We start from the raw sequence: 20,721 nt of genomic DNA on the forward strand, positions 1-20,721 counted from the left end.
CGAACACGACGGGGGTTTTGATGAATCAGAGATCAAGGAATAAGCTAGCTAGCTAGCTAGCTTAGTAGTATTATAGTAGTTTCTGTTTAGTTATTAGTCCCTTAACTGTTTCAAGTCAGTGAGGCGTAGAAGAATGATATACACAAATGTGTACCTTTAATTGTACTCTGGTTATAAATGAATATATAGTATGATTGTTTCAGTATTAAATGGAGAATAAAATGCTAATTCCATTTTCATGGACGAGATTAGCACGAGTGTCGAGGGTTGGAATAATACGCTGTCATATAATCCAGAGTAAAAACTGGCAGTTGTTTTATATTTACAGTAAAAAATACTGTTTATCTAACTCTTGGCAAGAAAGCAAAAAACATTTTTTTTTTAAAAATGCTGTGTTATTCCTTTAATAAAGCCAGACCTCACTGACTTGAACAGTTGTATTTCAACAAACTTACAAACCAGAGCCCAAAATATTAAGATTTTAGAGACCAATAATGATATTTGAGATTATTATTATTATTATTACGCCAATATTTGTTGAATTTACCAATCAGTGACAGTTTCTCGCATATTTACGTTTAGATTGTTGCTTATTTAATGACCAGCTGTTAACGTGTGTGTGTGTAAAAACCTCACCAGTGAAACTTAAATGTAAAATAACAAGCTAATATTCACCTGACATGATGCACACGCGCACACACACACACACACACACACACACAGAACCTAAACGTTAGGTTGCTTTGGGTTGAGTGAAGTTTTCAAAAGACAAATGTCTGACTTCCCTGGTATCACTTTACTCATGTTGAAGTGCTCGAGACGGAGAGAACTGAGAAAAAAAAAAAAAAAAAAAAAAAGCATCTTAAACTAGCGTCTGCTGCAGATGATCGCAACTCGTCTCTCATTTGGTTTCTAACATTGAGATTTTAAACGTTCAAAAACCTAGCTTTCGAGAGCGACGCAGCCGCAGAGGGAGCCACCAACGAGCACCGTGACATTTACATGACTCGGGGATTCGTTAAAAATAAAACAATTATTTAAAAGAATAAAAAAGAGAGAGAGAGAGAGAGAGAGAGAGATAAACTCATCCAAAAGACGGCTGAGGCCAAGGTCAACACAGAAGAAATTGCAAGCTGAACACGTCGCTCAAATTACATAACAGATACAGAGCAGGGGGGTTGGGGGAGGGGGTTCAGACTCTGGAAGGCTGCTGGCTAAACACGGAGCGGGGGGGAGGGGGTGGGGGGGAGAGGGGCGGCCGAGGAGCTGAGGAGCATGTGGTTTAGACGTGAAGGTTTTTTTTTTTTTTTTTTCTACTCGTCTCTCCGGACAAAGTACGTAAGCAATAACTTTAAAATGTCCGACTAAATATGATTGTCTTCAAAGTTAACATTTGATATTTTTTATGTTTTGTTTTGTTTTTTGTTTTTTTGTAAAAATGTCACGACTCTGAAGTCTGTCTTTCTCCAAAGCTTGTCAAATGTTCTCCTGCATCCCCGCCCACAGTGTCCTCCCGCGTCGTCCCTCCTCCTCTTCCATCCGACATCCTGCTGTGGACTTTTCGCAGCTCAGCGCAGCATCCTCAGGCTTCCACCTCCCACCTCCCATCTCCTCGCTCCATTTTTGTTGACAAAAAAAAAGGAGGTCAAGGGGCAGGGGGGGGGGGGGGGGGGTTTGGGGGGGCTAGACAATGGAGTCCCAATCAAAGTCATCCTGGATTTCGTCAGCTTGCATGCGATGCATCTGGAAGTTTCTAGTTGGTATCATGTGCTGCTGGTTCATTTGTGCATGGTGTCCTGGAGGGAAAAAAAGAGGAAAAACGAAGACGAGTTAGACAGAAATAGTTCTGTTTTGTTGGGTTTATGCAGGTTTGAGAGGTCAAGTATGGAGACTTTAGGGATTTAAAAGGATAAGTCCATTTAGTAGACATATTATACCCTATTTCTACAAGTGAACCTAGTTCCCTGGTGTCCTAATGAACATGTCTGTGACATGCTTTGGTCAAAATACCTTAAAGCCCAATTTATACTCCTGCGTAAAGTGCTCTGCGTAGCTACGCAGAGTCCTCTGCGTCGACGCAGAACCTGTCGAAGAGCCTCTGCGTCGTCTCCGGGTGCACGGAATATTTTTTAAGTGTCCGTCACTCCGTCAAGGGACTACGGAGACGGCAAGAGCTGCGATTGGTCCTCAGGACAGGCCGAGCTAAGCTGCTCTGTGCCGGCTCACAGTGCGCTCCGGGCGTCCTGACAGAGGCGGAGCTGATCCCCGCCGATAACGCCGCTGCCGAACTATAAATACGTCATATCTTAACACACACAGCACATGTTTAGACTCTAAATGGCCAATTTCTTGCCTCAAATTATCTTAAAACTGCGTTCCGTGACACAGAAAAGTGAGAAACGGCCACTTTTTCAACAACAACAGTCTTTCTCTCTCTTTCTTTCTCGGACGCCATTGCTCACTGTAGCCAGAAGCACAACAACCTTGCGCAGCGACCACTACTGATCGGGTGGGAAATTGCAGCGAGTGTCCGTCACCACGACGCAGAAGTATAAATGCTCGAGGCGTCTCCGTGGTGACGCAGACGGATAACGCATACGCAGTCGGAGAAGTATAATGTGGCCTTAAGGATGAAGCACCACAGCAGTTCATTCACCCTGTTCAGAACAGCCCTGTTCATTTACGCTCTGTTTTGAGCGCCTGTCTCTTTAAATGCAAATGAGACACAGGAAACTACGTCAGCGTCACTGAGGCTAACGGCAGCTAACAGCAGTTAGCGTTTGGAAAAGCCATCGTTATCGCCGTCATATATAAAATGTATCCACTGGACGCGTAAATCCTCTGAGGCTGGAAGTTTGTGTAGAACTCTTTATCGCGTTTTTTAGGGACAAAGCGGAGCTCCGTGAGACAACAATTCCAGGAATGTCTCATTGTGACGTAGCAACGAGTGCGGAAGTCAACATCGGTGTTTCATCTCCTGTACTTAGACTGAGGAGGCCTCCAGAGTCCCTAATATAAGTATTAACATGATTATTTTGCATAATATGTCCCCTTTAAAGCGTGGTTTTACGACATATTGACACACTGTCAGCACTGAATTCATAGAGATTAAGCCTGAGATATGACTGTCAGCAGGTGCACAGTGATAAACACATTTTTAGCCACTTAACAAAAGGCGTTTTTTAACATTTTAAAAATTTGTTTGTCACACACACACTGCTGGTGAGCTGCTGACTCATTTGATAACTTTATGTAATTTAGGTTAATCCAAGGGCCACGCAGTTGGTGTAGTACCTTTGCAGCAAGAAGACCCAGGGTGTGCGACTCTCTCTACTTTCAACAGTTTGCATGTTCTCCATGTGCATTGGTTTTCTCCGGGTTTTCCGGTTTACACAGTCCAAAAACATGCAGTATCGGGATAAGGTAAATTGGACAGTCTAAATTGACTTGCACAGCTCCCCCCCTGCAACCCTCATGTGGAGGATAAATCGGTAGAATTCCACATGAACTTATAGATGGCCGAAACGATTGATCACCGATTCCTGTGTGTCCTGTGACGTAAAAATTACCGATTTTTTGTATGGACTTTGGTGCGGGCAGCTTACAAAGCCACACAAGCTTCAGTTTCCAGGTGGCAAAGGCCACAATAAAGTCAGAAACATACACTTAAGATACCTTAGACATAAGCAGGATTAGATTTGTTTACCTTTCTTCAGCCACATTTACAACCACACTGCAATAAACCCTAAACTTTAATAGTAATCATGTTTTCCCTTGACATGATCTAACTTGATGTCACCTGTCATAGTGGGTCCTGTGTTGTTCATGGGGGGCATGTGGGGATATCCTGGAGGACCCATCAAGGACATGCTCTGTCTGGAGTCCATGTAGAGATTTCCTGAGGGGAAACAATCAGAAACAAAACATATCAGTAAATGAGTGAATTATTTCTGGATGTTATTAAAATATACTTTCAGCGCAGCAGCTTGTAAAGCTATAACTTCAACGTCTTAATCTGATAATAAGCACTTCAAAAATGAATTAAACTCACGTGCATAAAACACTCATCTCATTTCTACTGACAAACTAATATCTGAGGTGACACAAACCTGTGTTGAGGTGCTGGCTGGGTTTGCTGGGGTGCATGGAGCCGTGGCAAACCGAAGGCTGCACCGCCCCCTGTGGCTGGATTACACCAGTGCGGGCAAAAAACTGATTGATGGACGAGCAAAGGTCTGCGATCTGTGTGGGTTCCAGGGACCAGTTGTTCAACTCCGCTTGTCTCATACTCTCTCTTAGACCTTTAGGAACAGAAAATACAACACGCATTTAAAAAAAACACAACAATCTGATATATTATGAGACCTGGTGACAACATCTGTCTCCCTTAAAAATGCCTTAGTGTCAATTAAATGCGTGGAACTGCAGCCCCTGACTGTCCAGAGAATAGGAATTTAGTAAATGGGAAATTAATTTACTTACATGAAGCAAAAACTAAGCTGCAATATATATTCATTATGTCAGTAACCTTCAGTGGGTGATATTTAAAAATCATCCTACCTTGCAATCCTGGACTGTAATTGGATAAACTGACCTGCTGAGCTCTGTGTTTTGGTAATTAAACTTGAAGGCAGTGTTATTTAATTGAGGAGCTCAGTTTAATTAAACTCATAATCAAATCCACGATGTCAACACTTCAGCACTCAATCAAAAAAGGCGAGGGCAGCAGGGTACTAACGACGACTGGCTTTTAAATGTTTGTTTCTTCTGATGATGTGAATGTGCAGGAGGGGGAATAAACAACAACATATAACACAGAAAGGATCAGCTTAAATATCACATTCTCAAACATACATGCACACATAAACGAAAATGGTCTGTAAAAAAAAAAAAAGAAAAAAGGATCAATTTAAAGGTTTAAAAACTGCACCTTGAAAAGGTGAAAGATCAACATCAGCCCAGTTATAGCTGCTAGCAATACGGCAGCTTTCTTTCAGTGCATCCAGATTTGGGTACCAGTCAGACAGTAAACCTGTAGAACACACACAGCATACCGTCTGTAACATTACAACATAGGTGATGCAATGTATATATACACATGCTTTCTGGTTCCACAATTAAAGTTTATTCCTGGGGGGCAAATTATACAACTGTTGTCATAATTACATTATTTATGGAAAACTGTACACGACGTCCTTATTTTTGAAGGAAAAGCACTTTTTCTCCCCAATGAATATAACATTAAATGAATCAGAAATACACTCTATACATTGTTAATGTAAATGGTAAACGACTATTCTAGCTGCAAACGTCTGGTTTTTAAATGGAATATGTACATAGGTGTATAGAGGCCTGTTTTCAGTGTTCTAATGGTACATTGTGTTTGCTAATGGCGTTAGAAGGCTATTGGATGATTAGAAAACCCTTGAAAACCCTTGTGCAATGATGTTAGCACAGCTGAAAACAGTTTTGCTGGTTCTTTGACAAAAGGGCAAAAATATTATTTGGAATAAAAATCCCTATTCCTGATCTTGTCAATGTCTTGACTATATTTTTCTATTCATTTTGCAACTCTTTTGATGAATAAAAGTGTAACTTTTAATGGAAAACACCAAAAAATTGTATAAGATGAAGCGTTTTCACTGTATTCACTTTTTTTTTTTTTTTACACAGATCAGTACTGCAATGTGTCCACTAGGAGGAGCCAGTCAACTCTGCAAAGGCCGCTTCAGCCCCTGGTACAACATTGCTTTGTTCTTGCAACAACAACAACAACAACAAAAAAAATATAATAAATCATATGATGAGTTACTGATTTATGCCTAAGGCAACTCGAGTGTGTTTTACGGTTAAAAATTATGGACCGATAGTAAACCATATTAAGCTGTTGCCGTACCCTGTGTGTGTGTGTGTGTGTGTGTGTGTGTGTGATGGAAAAAGAAGGGAAAATTAACAGGTTCAAGAGGGGACCCCGAGGGTCTTACCTGGGTTGCAGGCCATCTGTTGTTGGGTGGGATGAGGCTGGTGGGAGAGGCTCTGGTGCTGCTGTCCGTGCTGCGGAGGATGCTGGCTGTGCTGCTGCGTGTGTTGGGAGGGATGTGGCGTGTGCTGCTGCGGGTGCTGGCCGTGGGACGGGTGCGGCGACGGGTGCTGGGAGTGTGCAGCGTGCTGGGGGTGCTGGGAGTGCTGTTGGTGCTGACTGTGGCCGTGCTGAGCGTGCTGTTGGCTGTGTTGGTTGTGGGGCCCGCCGTGGTGCGGGAGGTGCGGTGCGTGGGGCGAGCCGTGGCCCGGGTGGGCTTGGGCGGGGTGGGACAGGGGAACCTGGCCACTGTTGGCAGGGTGGCTGTTGGGGTGATTGTTGGACTGGTTGTTTGACAGACTGTTCTGTGTACTTATAGTGCCGCTAGGGGAGTGTTGATAGGAGCAGGAGGTGTGAGTCTGCTGGGAGGAATCTGACGGTATGCCCATGAGACCTGGGGAATAACACACAAGACAAACAAATTAGCTAAAAGACATCTGTTGTGACACGTCTGCGTCATAGTAACATCTCAATATCTCAATCTAAAAATCTTTCAATGCGTCTTTTGATACTCGGACCAAAGGGTTCCAAAAGGGTCCTTCTACAAGGGCTGAGGTTCTACCTGGAACCACCTTTCCTGATGAAAGGGTTTTTCAAGGGTTCTTGGGTAACACTAATGGTTCCAGTAAGAACCATTTTGGTCCAGATAACCCTTTAAAACCCCTTTTTCTGAATAAAAGGTTTTACAAGGGTTCTTGGTGGAACCCTCCAAAAGGGTTCCAGATGGATCCTTTATATAAAAAAAAAGTTCTACCTGGAGCCAAAAAGGGTTCTCCAATGAGGACAAGCGGAAGAACCATATATGGTTCTACTTAGCACTTTTATTTCTAAGAATGTAGGTCAACCTGGTTCTTAGCTTTGAACATCCCATCGTCCAGATCAAGTTACTGGATCTGTTGGGGAAAGAGAGGATGGAGAGGACGCTAACCCCAACCCCAACCCTAACCCTAACCCCAACCTCAACCTAACCCTAACCCTAACCCTTACCCTAACCCTAACCCCAACTCTAACCCTAACCCTAACCCTAGGGTGTAAACTGCTGCTGTGAGAGAAATGTGGTGCTGATAGTCCAGTGCCTTTATTTTGATTGTATTCTTAGTTGAATGCATTTAGTCAGTTTGTATCTGACTCTCTATAGTTATCATAATAGTTCCCAGGTTTTGGTTTGTTGGGAAATGGACGCAACAGAAGCACAAACTGACAGGCGCCTTTTTAAAAAATCTCTTGTAAGTATTTTAGTAGACTTTGTATGTGAACCGCCCCGAATCCAGGGCTGCAACTGATTATTATCATTTTGGTTTCGGAGGGCCAAAGGTGACATCTTGAAATACCTCGTTTGGTCTAAACCAACAACCAAAACCCAAACATAGACTTCTCAGTGACACAAAACAGGTGTCGGTGATGAAAAATGGTTTAAGACAATTTATGAATTATCCAAAATAGTTGCCTTCCTATTTTTTGACTGAATGTTTATCAAGAAGAATGACTACACAGCCTCTCAGTTGAGAGCGTGCTGCTTTTCTGTTGGCTTTAATTGTTCCTTCAACACATTGTATAAACGACTGATTTCTCTTTGATCGCCGGGAATGAGGAATTAATTAGAAATTATATAATTGTGTCTTAGTCGGTTTCAGACGTAGGTGTCTCAGTATAATGCACTTCAACACAAACACAAAAGAGTCTTCTAATGTAAAAACACGTCGATGAAATGATGAAAACGTGGGCCTCCACACAGTGTTTGAGTCGTTCTACACTCGAGACAAAACCAGCTGCCACTTTGGTTCTGTCAGGGAATGACTCGGCACCAGTCGTGTCTCTGAGGTTAAGGAGCCTGAGCTGTCGTCTCCACTCCAGACGACGCAGTCCTGTATTTCTCTTTGACAAATTCTTAAGTGTCGCGCTCGCCGCACAACTCTTAAACAGACACACGGCCGCAGCGTGGACATCTGCACACACCCAAACTGCAATTATCTGAGTGGTGGGGAGTGGTCTTAAGAGGCTCTGTCCTTCACAGCTTTGGCACAGTAAACCTATTTCACTGGAGTGCTTTTAGAGCTGACTCCAGCCCCCCCCCCCCCACTGCACCTCCACAATCGGCACGTAACTCTCACTGCAGGGGTGACAAAGGTGCATCTCTTATCGGCACAGAAAGCCCATTGTCCAACCAGGGAAATACAGAAAGCAATTAACGCAACACCAGAATAATAATGCGAGCTCATTACCTATTATCAAAGCCAGTGAATTAGCTCACTGTCTACAGCGGCAGAGTGTGAAATCCTCCAGCTCGATTATTTACGCTTTTTAATTGCAAGCGCTGGCCTGACTAAGAGATTTCACTTTTATGCGCATAAAAAAAAAAAGGTAACAACTTTCAACTAATGAAACATAGATGATAGATTAGAGGAGAGGAACTCTTTGAAAACATTAGCATGAAATGCATTTGATTTGTGAAAGTAGGTTATACACAGCGAGCTCAGTCTACTCTGCTCATACCCACGTGTCAAGTGCTTTTTTTTTTTTTTTTTTTTTACAAGGCAATCAGATTACAAGGGAAAAAAATTGCATTCAGTTCCACAGGGATTCACAGGCTTTGGGAAAGCTGTGCTCTATCCACCATTATGTAGTATAACATGGAGAATCCCTATCATTATGACAAATGAATCTCAAATCCAACAGATTAACTAAAGGACTTTGGCTGCTTGTAAGCTGAGACTTCTCTGATGAAACGCAGCCTCTCACAACAACATAAAAGCAAAGTTTAGTGTATTATTATTATTATTTTTTTTTGAGAAATAGAAGGCAAACCTGATGCAGCATTACTGAAATATTTAAGGTATGAACTCGACCCGGCGTAGACATGGCACTTATGTGTCTCAGGTGATCCAGTGAGTATGTCCTAGGCCACATTAAAGTAACTGCCTCGACTCACATCCTCTGCCTAAACGGAGGATGTGATTTCCTCATTTAACTTGCGAGGGAAATCAAGAGAGTTTCTGAAAAGCTGGCATTCGACATCTTAGGCTTCAAACATCTTCAAACAGAAATTATGTGTACATATTAAGCAGGGCAGTGAGATCCAGTCACATCCATAGAAAATAATAATTAAAATTAGATATGTGTATATATATTTATATATATGTATATATATATATATATATATATATATACATATAAAAAATATCTAATAAAACATACATCACAAAACATAATTACAATAATATAAATTATATATATATATATATAAACACACATACATATATACATACATATGTAAATACATACATATATGCACACATACATATATGCACATATGTATAAATTCACATACATACATGTGCACATACATATATGCACATACATATATGCACATATGTATACATACACATACATACATGTGCACATACATATATGCACATACATATATGTACATATGTATAAATTCACATACATACATGTGCACATACATATATGCACATACATATATGCACATATGTATACATACACATACATACATATATCTAGGTCAATATCTGGTCACTTCAAAATAAACCTAATTAGAGGCTAAAGACTCTCTATAGACCTGGCCGTTAAGGACAAACCCAACAGAAGGAAAAATCATTCTGAGAATCATTCTGTTCTTGATAAGTGAAGCTTACAGGCTCCCTGTTAGGTTTCCACTTGATGCTCCTGTGAGGCCACTCACCTTGTTGGCTGAAGGACTGCTCAAAAACAGACTTGTAAAGGCTGCGGAAAGAGGCACTAAGATCTTCAAATTCAGAGAACAGGAGCTGCTTGTCCCTGTCTGGCATGTTGTACTGTGGGGGCTGTTGGAGGCTCATAGACTGGGACACAGGTTCTGGGTGAGTGGTCACCTGCAGAGACGGAGTGATAAAAGAAAGCCCTTGATTAATGAAACGCGGTGATACGGAAAGGGCAAGAAAGAGAGACGTTAAATGTTTAATTTGGAGAGGATTTTCACTGGCTACATCTGCGGCACAGGCCACAGGGACTACTCTGCTATGAGGCACACACTGTGAAGTTCTAACCTCACACATCAATAATATACATACTTTTCAAAGTAACTCTCTGGGCTTATCTGGTCTTGGAAGAGCAGCAAAAGAAAAACAGAAAAAAACCTCAAGAATATTTAATGCAAGCAGCGGTTTATGTGAACATGCAGCGCAAACACACACACACACACAGGTCAAATATGCGAGGATGCTTCCAATCTTCTCAGGAGCCGCCATAACAATGTCGGGAGTTTTTTTCCCCGTCGCTAAAAGAGCGAGGAACAATTACACAAACCCAACAATCTAGGTCAGTGCTTACCTCCGCGGCACACACAACATTAATAGAGCTCCAATGGACACATGGTAAATACTCAGGTGGTTAAGCAAAAATGTGTTTAAATAAAAACAAAAATAAAAAATCAATTGCAATAGCTGGTACAAATGAGGAGCCATTTCATCCGTGTATTTATGTAGGCAGTCAATGTTATGCACTTCCACTGGGTGCGAGACAGCGAGCGGTGTTCACTTCAAGTTTGTCTGGAAGATTCATCGCAGCGAGGGGCGCTAGACGCAGAAGCAACGCTATTTCACAAAAGCACACAACCGACCTGCGTCCGCTGTGGATTTAGCATAAACAAGTGAGGTCGGGCCTCATTTTTGATCATAACATCTTCCTCTTCGCAGATTCCGGCAGGCCGCTGAAGAGCATAGCTCACAGTCTGGCTTGGGTAAGAGTGAGGAGGTAATAATAAAGCCTGAGTGTTTACTGTGAGCTGCTGCTGCTGCTGCTGCTGTGGCTGTGTGTGTGTGTATGTGTGTGTGTGAGAGAGAGCACATCTATCAGGCTGAGCCGATCGATGCCCAGAGCCTGGAGCAGGGAGCACTCTAGGATGCAGGAGGACCACACCAAAAAGGGAGCATCTCTTGTGGGAGGACATCAGAAGAAGCGCTTGTCTTTGTCTGGCTTCCAGGAACGTGCAGATTTTCCTCTGTTTCCCTTAACTCCTTTTTCCTGATGTTGTGCTCTAGCGCTTGTCCACCCTGAACCCTGGTCTATTGCTGTCTACCGCTGGCTCCTATGAAGCAAAGCCTCCTTGGGGATTCTGATCAGATGAAATATGCGATACAGTACATTTTCCAAGTCTGGCAGTATTTCATTTTCATTCAATTAGTGACTGCTGCGGCTCCCCCCGCAGCTCGAAAAAAATATGGACAAAGTGAGAATTTATTATTTAGCCTTAGCACAAAGAGCTACATCAGCTACACCGCATTGGATATAAACATCCTGATATTAATATAACCGACACAGGAGCTGAAATATCAACATAAACCTGAAATATTACCTGCCTACTACATTCTTCCTTTGGGGAATGGCACTGGCACAACATATCTGGCAACCGCAGCGCTCTACTGGCATCTCGCATAATTACAATTGGTTGCCCCTAATACCTGTCTGACATGACTTTCTTAGTTATAGCTCATAATTATGACCTATTAACTAAATCTCAATGTAATTGTGTTTCCCGAAGGTTCTGTCCTGGGCCCGATGCCGTTTCCATCACGCTTTCCTTCTCTCGGGTGGATCATTTAAAGCTCCTTACATTGCTATGAGCACAATGCACATAAAAAATGTCTGTTCTAGTGAATTGACTCAATTCATTAAAAGTTCAACTAGCCAAATATCTAAAGCTAGATGACTTGATCTCAGAAGGTGATCGAAATCCGTGGCTCTCAAGCCTCTGCTGTTAATCCTACCTCGTAATCTTGGTGGATCCCTTTGGATCAGGCATTAAAATTGGAGTGAGTTGATTCTACTAACTGAAAAACACCGCCTGATGGAGATGATGGAGGCTTAATCATTTCCTGTCATCTGGACGTCCCCAACCACTTGTAAATGGTCCAAAATAGTGGCAAAGCAGGGGATTAGTTACACATTTTTGCACTTTTTTCATGTTTGTTTTTTTTTAACCTTTTTAACCTCTAACTCTAAATATATTCACCGGTAAATGAATTTCATAAGGTAAGAGGAAGAAGTGTCCACGTGTAGAAACGGTGTGTGGTCTTACCGGTGTATAGCTGTGCACACTGCCCACACTGTTGAGATTGACAGAGGCCAGACTCTGATCAGACAGGCTGTTGTTAAGGCTGCTTCTTGGGCTATCGCTCCCTTCCTGGTCTGTGTTGTACAACGCCACCTGGAACATATACACATGAGGTACATGAGCTGAAAGACGCATACAAACACAAACATTACTGCTACAGGCGTAATGTGTATTCTTGTTATGGGTCACTTAGAAATGTCCATATCTTTGAAGGAAAATCAGCTTTTTTCAATGAATATAACATTAAGTGAATCAGAAATACACTCTATACATGTGGTAAACGACTATTCTAGCTGCAAACGTCTGGTTTTTAATGGAATATGTACATAGGTGTATAGAGGCCCATTTCCAGTGTTCTAATGGTACATTGTGTTTGCTAATGGCGTTAGGCTATTGAATGATTAGAAAACCCTTGAAAACCCTTGTGCAATGATGTTAGCACAGCTGAAAACAGTTTTGCTGGTTCTTTAAATCATTATTTCCAATCTCGTCAATGTCTTGACTATATTTTCTATTCATTATGCAACTCTTTTTCCAATAAAAGTGTGACTTTTAATGGAAAACACAAAAAAATGTGTATAGGTGACCCCAAACTTTTGAACGGTAGTGTATTTAACTTACAAAACAGTTTTAGTTTGCGATTAAATCTATAGAGCACAACCACGTATATTAAACCAATATTATTTCGTGCAATTTCGGATATTATTTCGCGGCAGGAGGAGCGCGTCCCGCCGCAAGATGTGCAACGCCACGTGTACGCGCGCGGCCGATCTTGCAGGGCGAGCATGCCTGCGCATCGTTTTTTAAAATAAATACATTCATGCATACTTTTTGCAGTCAGACTCTATTAATACCTCACGAAATCACGATTCGTCGCGATATTTTTAATACTTTTTAAGGGCCTTAATTTCCCCAAAATTGACGTATCAACTTTTAATTGTTTTTAAGATCCCACGGACACCCTGTATAATATCTATTATACTATATTGGCATGAAATAGTAAGTAATAATAAATACTAACGGTTGCTGTTGGACACCCACCACAGTCACATAGGAGTTGCAGCTCAACGTGTAAAGAGGGGTTCTGGAGATAGTTGAGAAATTCCTATCACTAAAGGTCACACCGCTGGGGCGATGTCAGCCACATCTGCTCACCAAGCGCAAATCAGATTGGGACAGCTAACAAAGGATTCCAGTGCAGCCCGAGACGCTGACCTTTCAATGTAGCCGTGAAACTAGCTGAAGCACTTCAGGATGACAATCTTAATTATCATCTAACAAGGTTTTCCAGGCCTCCCTCCCTCCCTCCCTCCCTCCCTCCCTCCCTCCCTCCCCTCCTCAAATAAAGTGTGCCTTCCAACAATTAAGAAAACACTAAGAGTGACAATCATATATTTAATGACGCCCACAGAGAATAGTCGAGTTTGGCATTGTGAGGGAAAAGAATGGCTGTAATGCACTGATGGTGTTGCAGCGAGAAAGGACCTGGCATTTTAAGACTTGTGTGTGTGTGTGTGTGTGTGTGTGTGTGTGTGTGTCCATGACTGAGTGCAGCACGGTGCCTTCTTCTGCTCATCACTGTCTCCCAACAGAGTGGGCTCTGTGCTCACTGCACAATGAGACAGCAGTGGGAGCAGCACTACCTAGCACCCAGCCTCTCAGCAGCAGAGGACTGAAGCCTCTTGTCTTTCCCCCGTCGAGCCACGCTGAGCTACCAGGGGCCACAAGGAGGCGAGGAAACCCAGACAGCTATCCTTTGGCTGACTGGCCAGCCGACTAACGTGCTGGTTCAAATCCAGGAAGCACACATGCAGAGTGAGAGTGTCAGATCATATTAAGCTTTTAATATGAGCTTGGCACTGGCAGAATGCGATAGAAATACAGAGACTGCAAATGCTGACTCCAACCAATGCTGTGCAAGGAAGGGGGGTGAGGCTGAAGGAGAGAGGAGGATAGGATCGAGGGGGGGGGGGGGGGTTTAAGAGACGCTCATTAGGCAACTCTAGCCTTCCTCCACTTTGTGTAAGCTTGGCTCCAGTGTTCATTAGTGTGAAGGGGAACTCAATGAGCAGGTAAGACTGAAGGCTTAAGCACGTCTGCAAAAATCAGCCGCACAATGCTAATCAAAAAACAGCGCGCCCGCAGAAATATAAATGAAGTCATAAAACCGGCTTTTAGCCTTAAGTCTCTCACCGCATTCTATTTTTACTCCATCACCCATTAAGTGCGATGAACCTCGGCGCTCTGCGGTTTACTCAGACCCCACAGTCCCCGGAGTGGAGACACCAACACTCCAGCAAGCACAAGAAGGAAAAAAAGTAAAAATCCATCCCGTCTCATCAGCAGTCATTCAAACGTATGCGCGTGCGGCTCTTTAGCATAGGTGAGCATGCTCGTACAGGCACGAGTTGCTCCGCTGTAAATAATGTGTACGGTGTTGGCGAGCGGGAGAGCGAGTCACATCGCTATTCTTAGCCGTGAATTAGCTTAAAAAGCCAGAGGTGTCTTTTACACGGGGGGGGGGGGGGGGGGGGGGCCTAATCTGGAGCATGAGACATGGATTATGAAATCAAAGCAAGATTTGCCCAGGTGTCTCCACGTCTGACTAAAGAGACAGAGGAAGACATTTCGAAAAAAGAGAATCGAGGGATGAATTGAGAGAGTGAAAGTGGAGAGAATAAGTGCAGCCTATTCATCATCAAACGCACTCCCGACAAAGCCCTCTTTTCCCTTCATCATCACACTCCGGTGCCAGCGGTTCGTCGCGTTCACACCAAAGTTTAAGAGGAAAGAAAAGTCCGAGTGTATGTGAGAACGGCACGGGAAAGAGAGGGCGGTAGGACAATCTTGTGAGGAATGTCCGGCACAAGAGAGAAAGAAAGAGAGAGAGAGAGAGAAGAAAAAAAAAGAGAGAGACTCTTGCTGCTCAGTGGTCAACCTACCAGCTTCTCCCATTGGTCTATATGAGAAGGCGGGAATGAGGGAGAGAGACTGGAATAGAAAGGGAGAGAGAGAAAAACACAGAGAGGGAATTCCTGTGGCTTGGCACACTGCACCGAGAGAGGCGTGGCCTGCTGTGTGTTTACAGTGTAAGACAGTGAGAAACAAGCTCTCTCTGAGGAGATCTGTTGGTGTTCCACGTAATCGTTATTGTTCACTTGGTAAAGAACAATAATAATAATAATAAAAAAAAATTAACCAAAAAATTGACCTGAGCGGTGTTTTGCGTTCTCTTTATTGCTCTATTTATATGAGCTCTTTTCATTTTGTGTCTTATATGGTCCGACAGCGGAGACCGGGTGCTTGTCTGAAGCCGTTAAAGAGAGGGAAAAGGGTCATCTTTCTTCATTCTCAGGCCCGTGAATCCGTCTGCCATAACTCCACGTCCACGTTTGTAACCCCCCCCCCCCAGCTAACTGAAGGTGACACGCATCAAAACAAGCCGCGAGGCCTCTTGAGCATTCTCTACATACATGTACACACATGTTACAACACACAGCTACATATGCTCTGTCTCACACACACACATGAACCAAACCCCTGTTCACATTAAGCCATTTTAGTAAGGCTTTGCAGCATTTGAAAGCAGTGACTCTTGTAGGCTTTTTAAAAGTACTTCTGAGAGATGCCCCCACCGGGGCCCGGAGGATGAGAGCTTAAGGTTAAAATGCCCATTTAAATTTCAGAGTAAGAGGCACACTCAGAGCTAACAGCTAGTGATCCCTGTAGCTTTGCCGTGTGTTTCGCAAGTGTTTCCGAGCTTTTTACGCAATTTGGAGTACAAAAAAATATATATATTCAGAAGAGACGGAGGCATCGGCAGCAGGGGTGGTCACTTGTGGCGTGTGGAAGTGTGCGTAATGTGCTCACAGAATAAGAAACACGACTCTGGGTGACAACCTACACTACAGGTGCGAATGCAGAAATCCTACAAAGCATGTGGAGTCTCCCGTTACAACAGTACACGGGACTGTATGGGTCGTGTCGGGTTGCAAAAGCCCAGAGTATCAGTGTGAGCGTCGTGTTTCCGCGCTGAGGATAAACCAGAGCCTGCTGCCTGTTAGTGAAGGTAGTTGTGTATTTTGGTGTGGGTTTGCGCATGTGTGCGTGTATCTCCCCCTCCACGAGAGTGCTCCTCTCTCTGCGGGGAATAGTGCTGTAGGTGGTTGGAGAAGTGGGTGGGGTCAGGGTGCAGCAGTGTAGCCAGGTGTGTATTGAAGCTGGAGGCTGCACGGCTGGCTCGAGTACCTTGTTAGTCACAGTGTTGATTGCCAGCGTTGGAGAGGCACTTCCAGAGATCATACACTCCATCCCCAAAGACTCAGACTCCAGGCTGTACGGCGTAGAAGCCTGTGGGGGTTGGGGGGAGGGTGGAGAGGCAGACACAAAAAAAAAAAAAGATTAATAAAAGCATGATCCAATTATCTTTAACACAAAAGATAACGCTGCAAATGTGTGTGGTTTAGTATTATGCATTTGACCGGATACTGTAGCATTAAAGACACTAAAGATGCTAAACCAGAGCTACTGTCACATGACAGAGCAACACCTATATTTAGGTCACATTTGAACTGTGTTTTCTGGGAAGACGGAGACACACTCCACATCCTCACCCTCACCTCATACTACATTTCCAACAATAATGGACGTGCAGTGTGATTGACTGGATGCCTTGTGGTATCAGACAGATTTGTCCTACACAGGAGAAGACAGTCATACTAGATCTGTGGTTTATTTATTTAAATATTCTCCTTTTTTTTTTAATTCCGACTGTGTGATGGAGGGGGCATTAGCAACCACATACAAAAGGTAACCTTAGCTAGAGCAGCTGCACCACTTTCAATTAATTTACTGTGGAGCAGACTGTGTGTATATGGTTGGGAATGAGAGTAAGTAAGGGGGAATTGTGTCAATGTTTGGTCAACTACCAGCAGCAGCAGGTCTATCAGGACCCAGATGCACGCAGAGCCCCTAAGACCCGAGGCCACCAATCCACCAGGGACAGCCGTGTGCTCAATGCACAGAGGACTAAGCAGAGGGGAAGCAAGGTGAGCATCCCTCAGCCAGGATCAGCCCTCAGAGGGCAAGGAATGATGGAACCACAGACAGAGGCCCCGTGCACCCAAGACCTGGGATGAAATAACTCAAGCCGGTCTCCCAAAACTGCTTATTTTTGGATTGGCAGCCAACAATACAATTTTTAACACATGATAAACATGAATAAAATTACACAAAATTCAGTGTCTAAAACTCTTAATTTAATGCCTCATAGGCATACGGTGTCTAGGGGGGGCAGGGGGAGGGTGAGCCTGGTGCATAATTATGGGTCCGATGGGACGGCAGCTCAGTGGCGGAGCGAGACATCTTTCAACAGGAAGGTTGTGCGTTGGATTTCCTGATGTGTCCTTGAGCAAGATGGGTGATAGAAAATGCACTGCACAAAGATGCACCGTATGAAAGAGTGAATGGGTTTGAATGGAGAAATTGTAAAGCAGCTTTGACTGATGACGACCAGAAAAGACACAAAGACCATTTACAGAAAACACTCATCACTCTTTGATATAATGTTCTTTTACGTAATGCTCTTATGAACACAACAGTTTCACAGGAGTTTCATGTGGAGATAAATTATTTTTCTGTATTGCTCAGCCACAATAATACAACCTATTAACTGGTTTTCCCTTGTGTGGCAAATATATTCATTTTCTTAAAGTATAAATGCCATAAAGATATGGAAATTACAGATACTTTAGTGTGAAAATTCAAAACGGGTGCCACAGATATTCACTGGTGAGCAACAACATTAAACAGTTTGCAGTTTGTTTGTTTTAATTTGGGGCTGATGGCAGTATTTTGATCATATGGTGAATATACACTACCGTTCAAAAGTGTGGGGTCACCTATACAATTTGCTTTGTGTTTTCCATTAAAAGTCACACTTTAATTCATGAAAAGAGTTACAAAATGAATAGAAAATATAGTCGAGACATTGACAAAATTAGAAGTAATGATATTTATTGCCCTTTCGTCAAAGAACCAGCAAAACGGTTTTCAGCTGCGCTAACATCATTGCACAAGGGTTTTCAAGGGTTTTCTAATCATCCAATAGCCTTCTAACGCCATTAGCAAACACAATGTACCATTAGAACACATTAACAATGTATAGAGTGTATTTCTGATTAATTTAAAGGAGCATTATGCAATAAATCTCAAGCAACTAGCCATAAAATCCTCCTAATATAAGAGTACAGCCAAAATATTTGCTTTTTTTTTTTTTCATTCTGATTCTGCAAATCATGTTTATGTTTTGAAATTATGTCTTGGCATGTGGTTTTGGCCACATTCTTACATATGGCGGCTTTAATGTTATATTCATTGAAAAAAAAAAAAGTGCTTTTCCTTCAAAAATAAGGACATTTCTAAGTGACCCCAAACTTTTGAACGATGCTGTATGAACAGGGTGTTTGTCTGCTGGCATAATACACAAGAGGCTTCAGTCTTGCCGGCTTAAAGGAACCCCTTCCTTCCTCATGTCTGGTCGGTCACATTGTGTAGAAGGAGGAGGAGACGCTAAGCTGTGAAGCCCCAGGGTCAGGTCAATTTGAGCAGCTCGCTAATAACCCATACAGCTGTGCATCACTCTGGACAAAACTCATCCATATTTAAAGACAAAATCTACTACTGCTGCACACGGCTCTGCATTAATTGATGGTTGATAAAAAAAAAAAAAAAGAAAGAAGTCAGTGCAGGAAGTAATGTATGTAATGGCTGCCTGGGGTATAGTTTATTAATAAGGAGCCCAGTTCATGACAGGCCAGCGCAGCAGCGTGGAGAGGCGCTTACATAAAGTCTGGATATAAACTCCTACCGAGTCTCTGCGTGCGTTCGCGTGAGTGTGACTGCATGTGTTAGAGGGAGAGTGGGAGAAAGTGGGAGAGAAAGGAGGGCAAGAGGGAAACAAAACTGAGGCAGAAGTGGAGAGGGGAAAAAAAAACCCTGAACAAAGTAGAGATGGAGGCAGACATGGTAGAAGCAGAAGAACATCTTCTGTTTTTTTTCTTATGGAATACGGAGAGGTGTTTTTTTTTCTCTACTCACTCGCTCTCCGGAACGCGGCCTCTTCTTTGGCCGTGTAGGCAAGGCATCCTCCTTTGGGTTGTTGTCAATGGCCCAGTAAGAGCCCTGCAGACAGAGCAAAAAAAAAAAAAAAAGAAAAAAAGAAAACCTGTGAGCTGATAAAATCCAACATATTGCTTTTTTTTCCACATCACATCACATTGGCTGCACTGGGACATTTCCTCCGTGGTATTACGAGACACAAGCATCAGATATTTACTTGGCACTGTAACTGCAACTTTTTTTGCAACAACATTATTAAATACCCATCTTGCGCTGCTAAAGTTTGGCTTTTCCACCTCTGTGGTAGATCCTCAATGAGAGGCTGCCGAGTGCAGCTCAGCTGCTGGTTTTTTTTTTTTTGGTGAAAATGTTAAGCCTTTCCTGAAGCTGCACTTCCTCAGCCTTGGGTGCGGAGTCAGAGAGCTGTTGTCAAGGATGAGCACAATCTCAGCCCAGGAATCAAGGCAGTGCTAGCCCTGGCGCGCTGCTTCCTCCTGAGGGGTCTGAGCAAGGATAATCAAGGAAAGAACAGTCGGGCCTGGCTCTGAGGAGTGTGGGCTAGCAATTCCACAACCGAGTTGCATTATTTATCTTTGCATTTCGGCCCCCTTTTAATTTCTTTTTCCAATTGTGTTCCTTCTCAAAGCCGACAGGAACACAGCTTAGTTGTTAAAAATGTGATTTTTTTTAACCCTAAGGCCTGCACGTTCTGAATTTATTTTGAATATTTTATATGACCTTGATAAAAATCTCAATTGTCAAGAGCAAAGTGAGATCAGGACCTTTAAATTGACTTCCTTAGCTGAGAGAATAATTGATATTTCTATAAGGAAATTCTCTCACCAACAACAGAGGAACAAGCTAAACCTTCAATATCTATAAGTAGAAGTGGTGCATAGACAATGACCTGGTCTTGTTAAAAGCAGCAAATCCGTTCACATGCTGCTGCAGTTGTTATAATGAAAAGCCAAAGTTGGCCTATATTTGTCAGGGGGGTTAAAATTATAAGTTTTAATATGTGCATAGCTTTGGGGTCAATTAAAAAACGTCCTCCGAGGGAAGAATAATTCACAGCACAATCAACCACAGATAAAGAAACAACTCATGTTGATGTAGGCTGCAGCCGGGGAAAAACTAATTACACCTCCCATGTTCTTCACAAAGGGCATGGACTCAACAATGATATGGAAAGGTGAGACACATGCATTCTATGCATGTGATCAATCTCTTTGTTAGGATTAAAAGCAAAAGGTGGTGCAGATGCAGATGTTTCAAAAATTACAAGTCACAAACAAAGCCAGGCTGCATGGTGCCGTGGTTTTTTTTATTTTTATAATTAGTGGGGGGAAGAACACTTTAAGTTAAAACCTCTTGGGAGAGGAGTTTCTGCATTTTCCTTCGCTCACCCCCA

The 20,721-nt window shown here is 42.9% G+C and overlaps 1 protein-coding gene across 1 annotated transcript in view; it reads right to left on the bottom strand.

Moving 5' to 3' along the window:
- Nucleotides 1-1,676: 1,676 nt before the first annotated feature.
- The window catches only part of foxj3 (forkhead box J3), a gene marked incomplete at its 5' end in the record, with an annotated part of 51,562 nt that continues 32,517 nt past the window's right edge, over nucleotides 1,677-20,721 (bottom strand). The window contains 9 exons of the mRNA XM_083892826.1: nucleotides 1,677-1,796; nucleotides 3,800-3,898; nucleotides 4,110-4,301; nucleotides 4,931-5,032; nucleotides 5,985-6,473; nucleotides 9,783-9,951; nucleotides 12,156-12,284; nucleotides 16,440-16,541; nucleotides 19,290-19,373. Of these exons, the coding sequence (XP_083748952.1) occupies nucleotides 1,684-1,796; nucleotides 3,800-3,898; nucleotides 4,110-4,301; nucleotides 4,931-5,032; nucleotides 5,985-6,473; nucleotides 9,783-9,951; nucleotides 12,156-12,284; nucleotides 16,440-16,541; nucleotides 19,290-19,373 (1,479 nt within the window). The 3' untranslated portion in view covers nucleotides 1,677-1,683. The remainder of the gene's footprint in view (nucleotides 1,797-3,799; nucleotides 3,899-4,109; nucleotides 4,302-4,930; nucleotides 5,033-5,984; nucleotides 6,474-9,782; nucleotides 9,952-12,155; nucleotides 12,285-16,439; nucleotides 16,542-19,289; nucleotides 19,374-20,721) is intronic.

The sequence above is a fragment of the Microchirus variegatus genome (assembly GCF_963457635.1).
Source record: "Microchirus variegatus genome assembly, chromosome: 7".
In the NCBI taxonomy this organism is placed as follows: Eukaryota; Metazoa; Chordata; class Actinopteri; order Pleuronectiformes; family Soleidae; genus Microchirus; species Microchirus variegatus.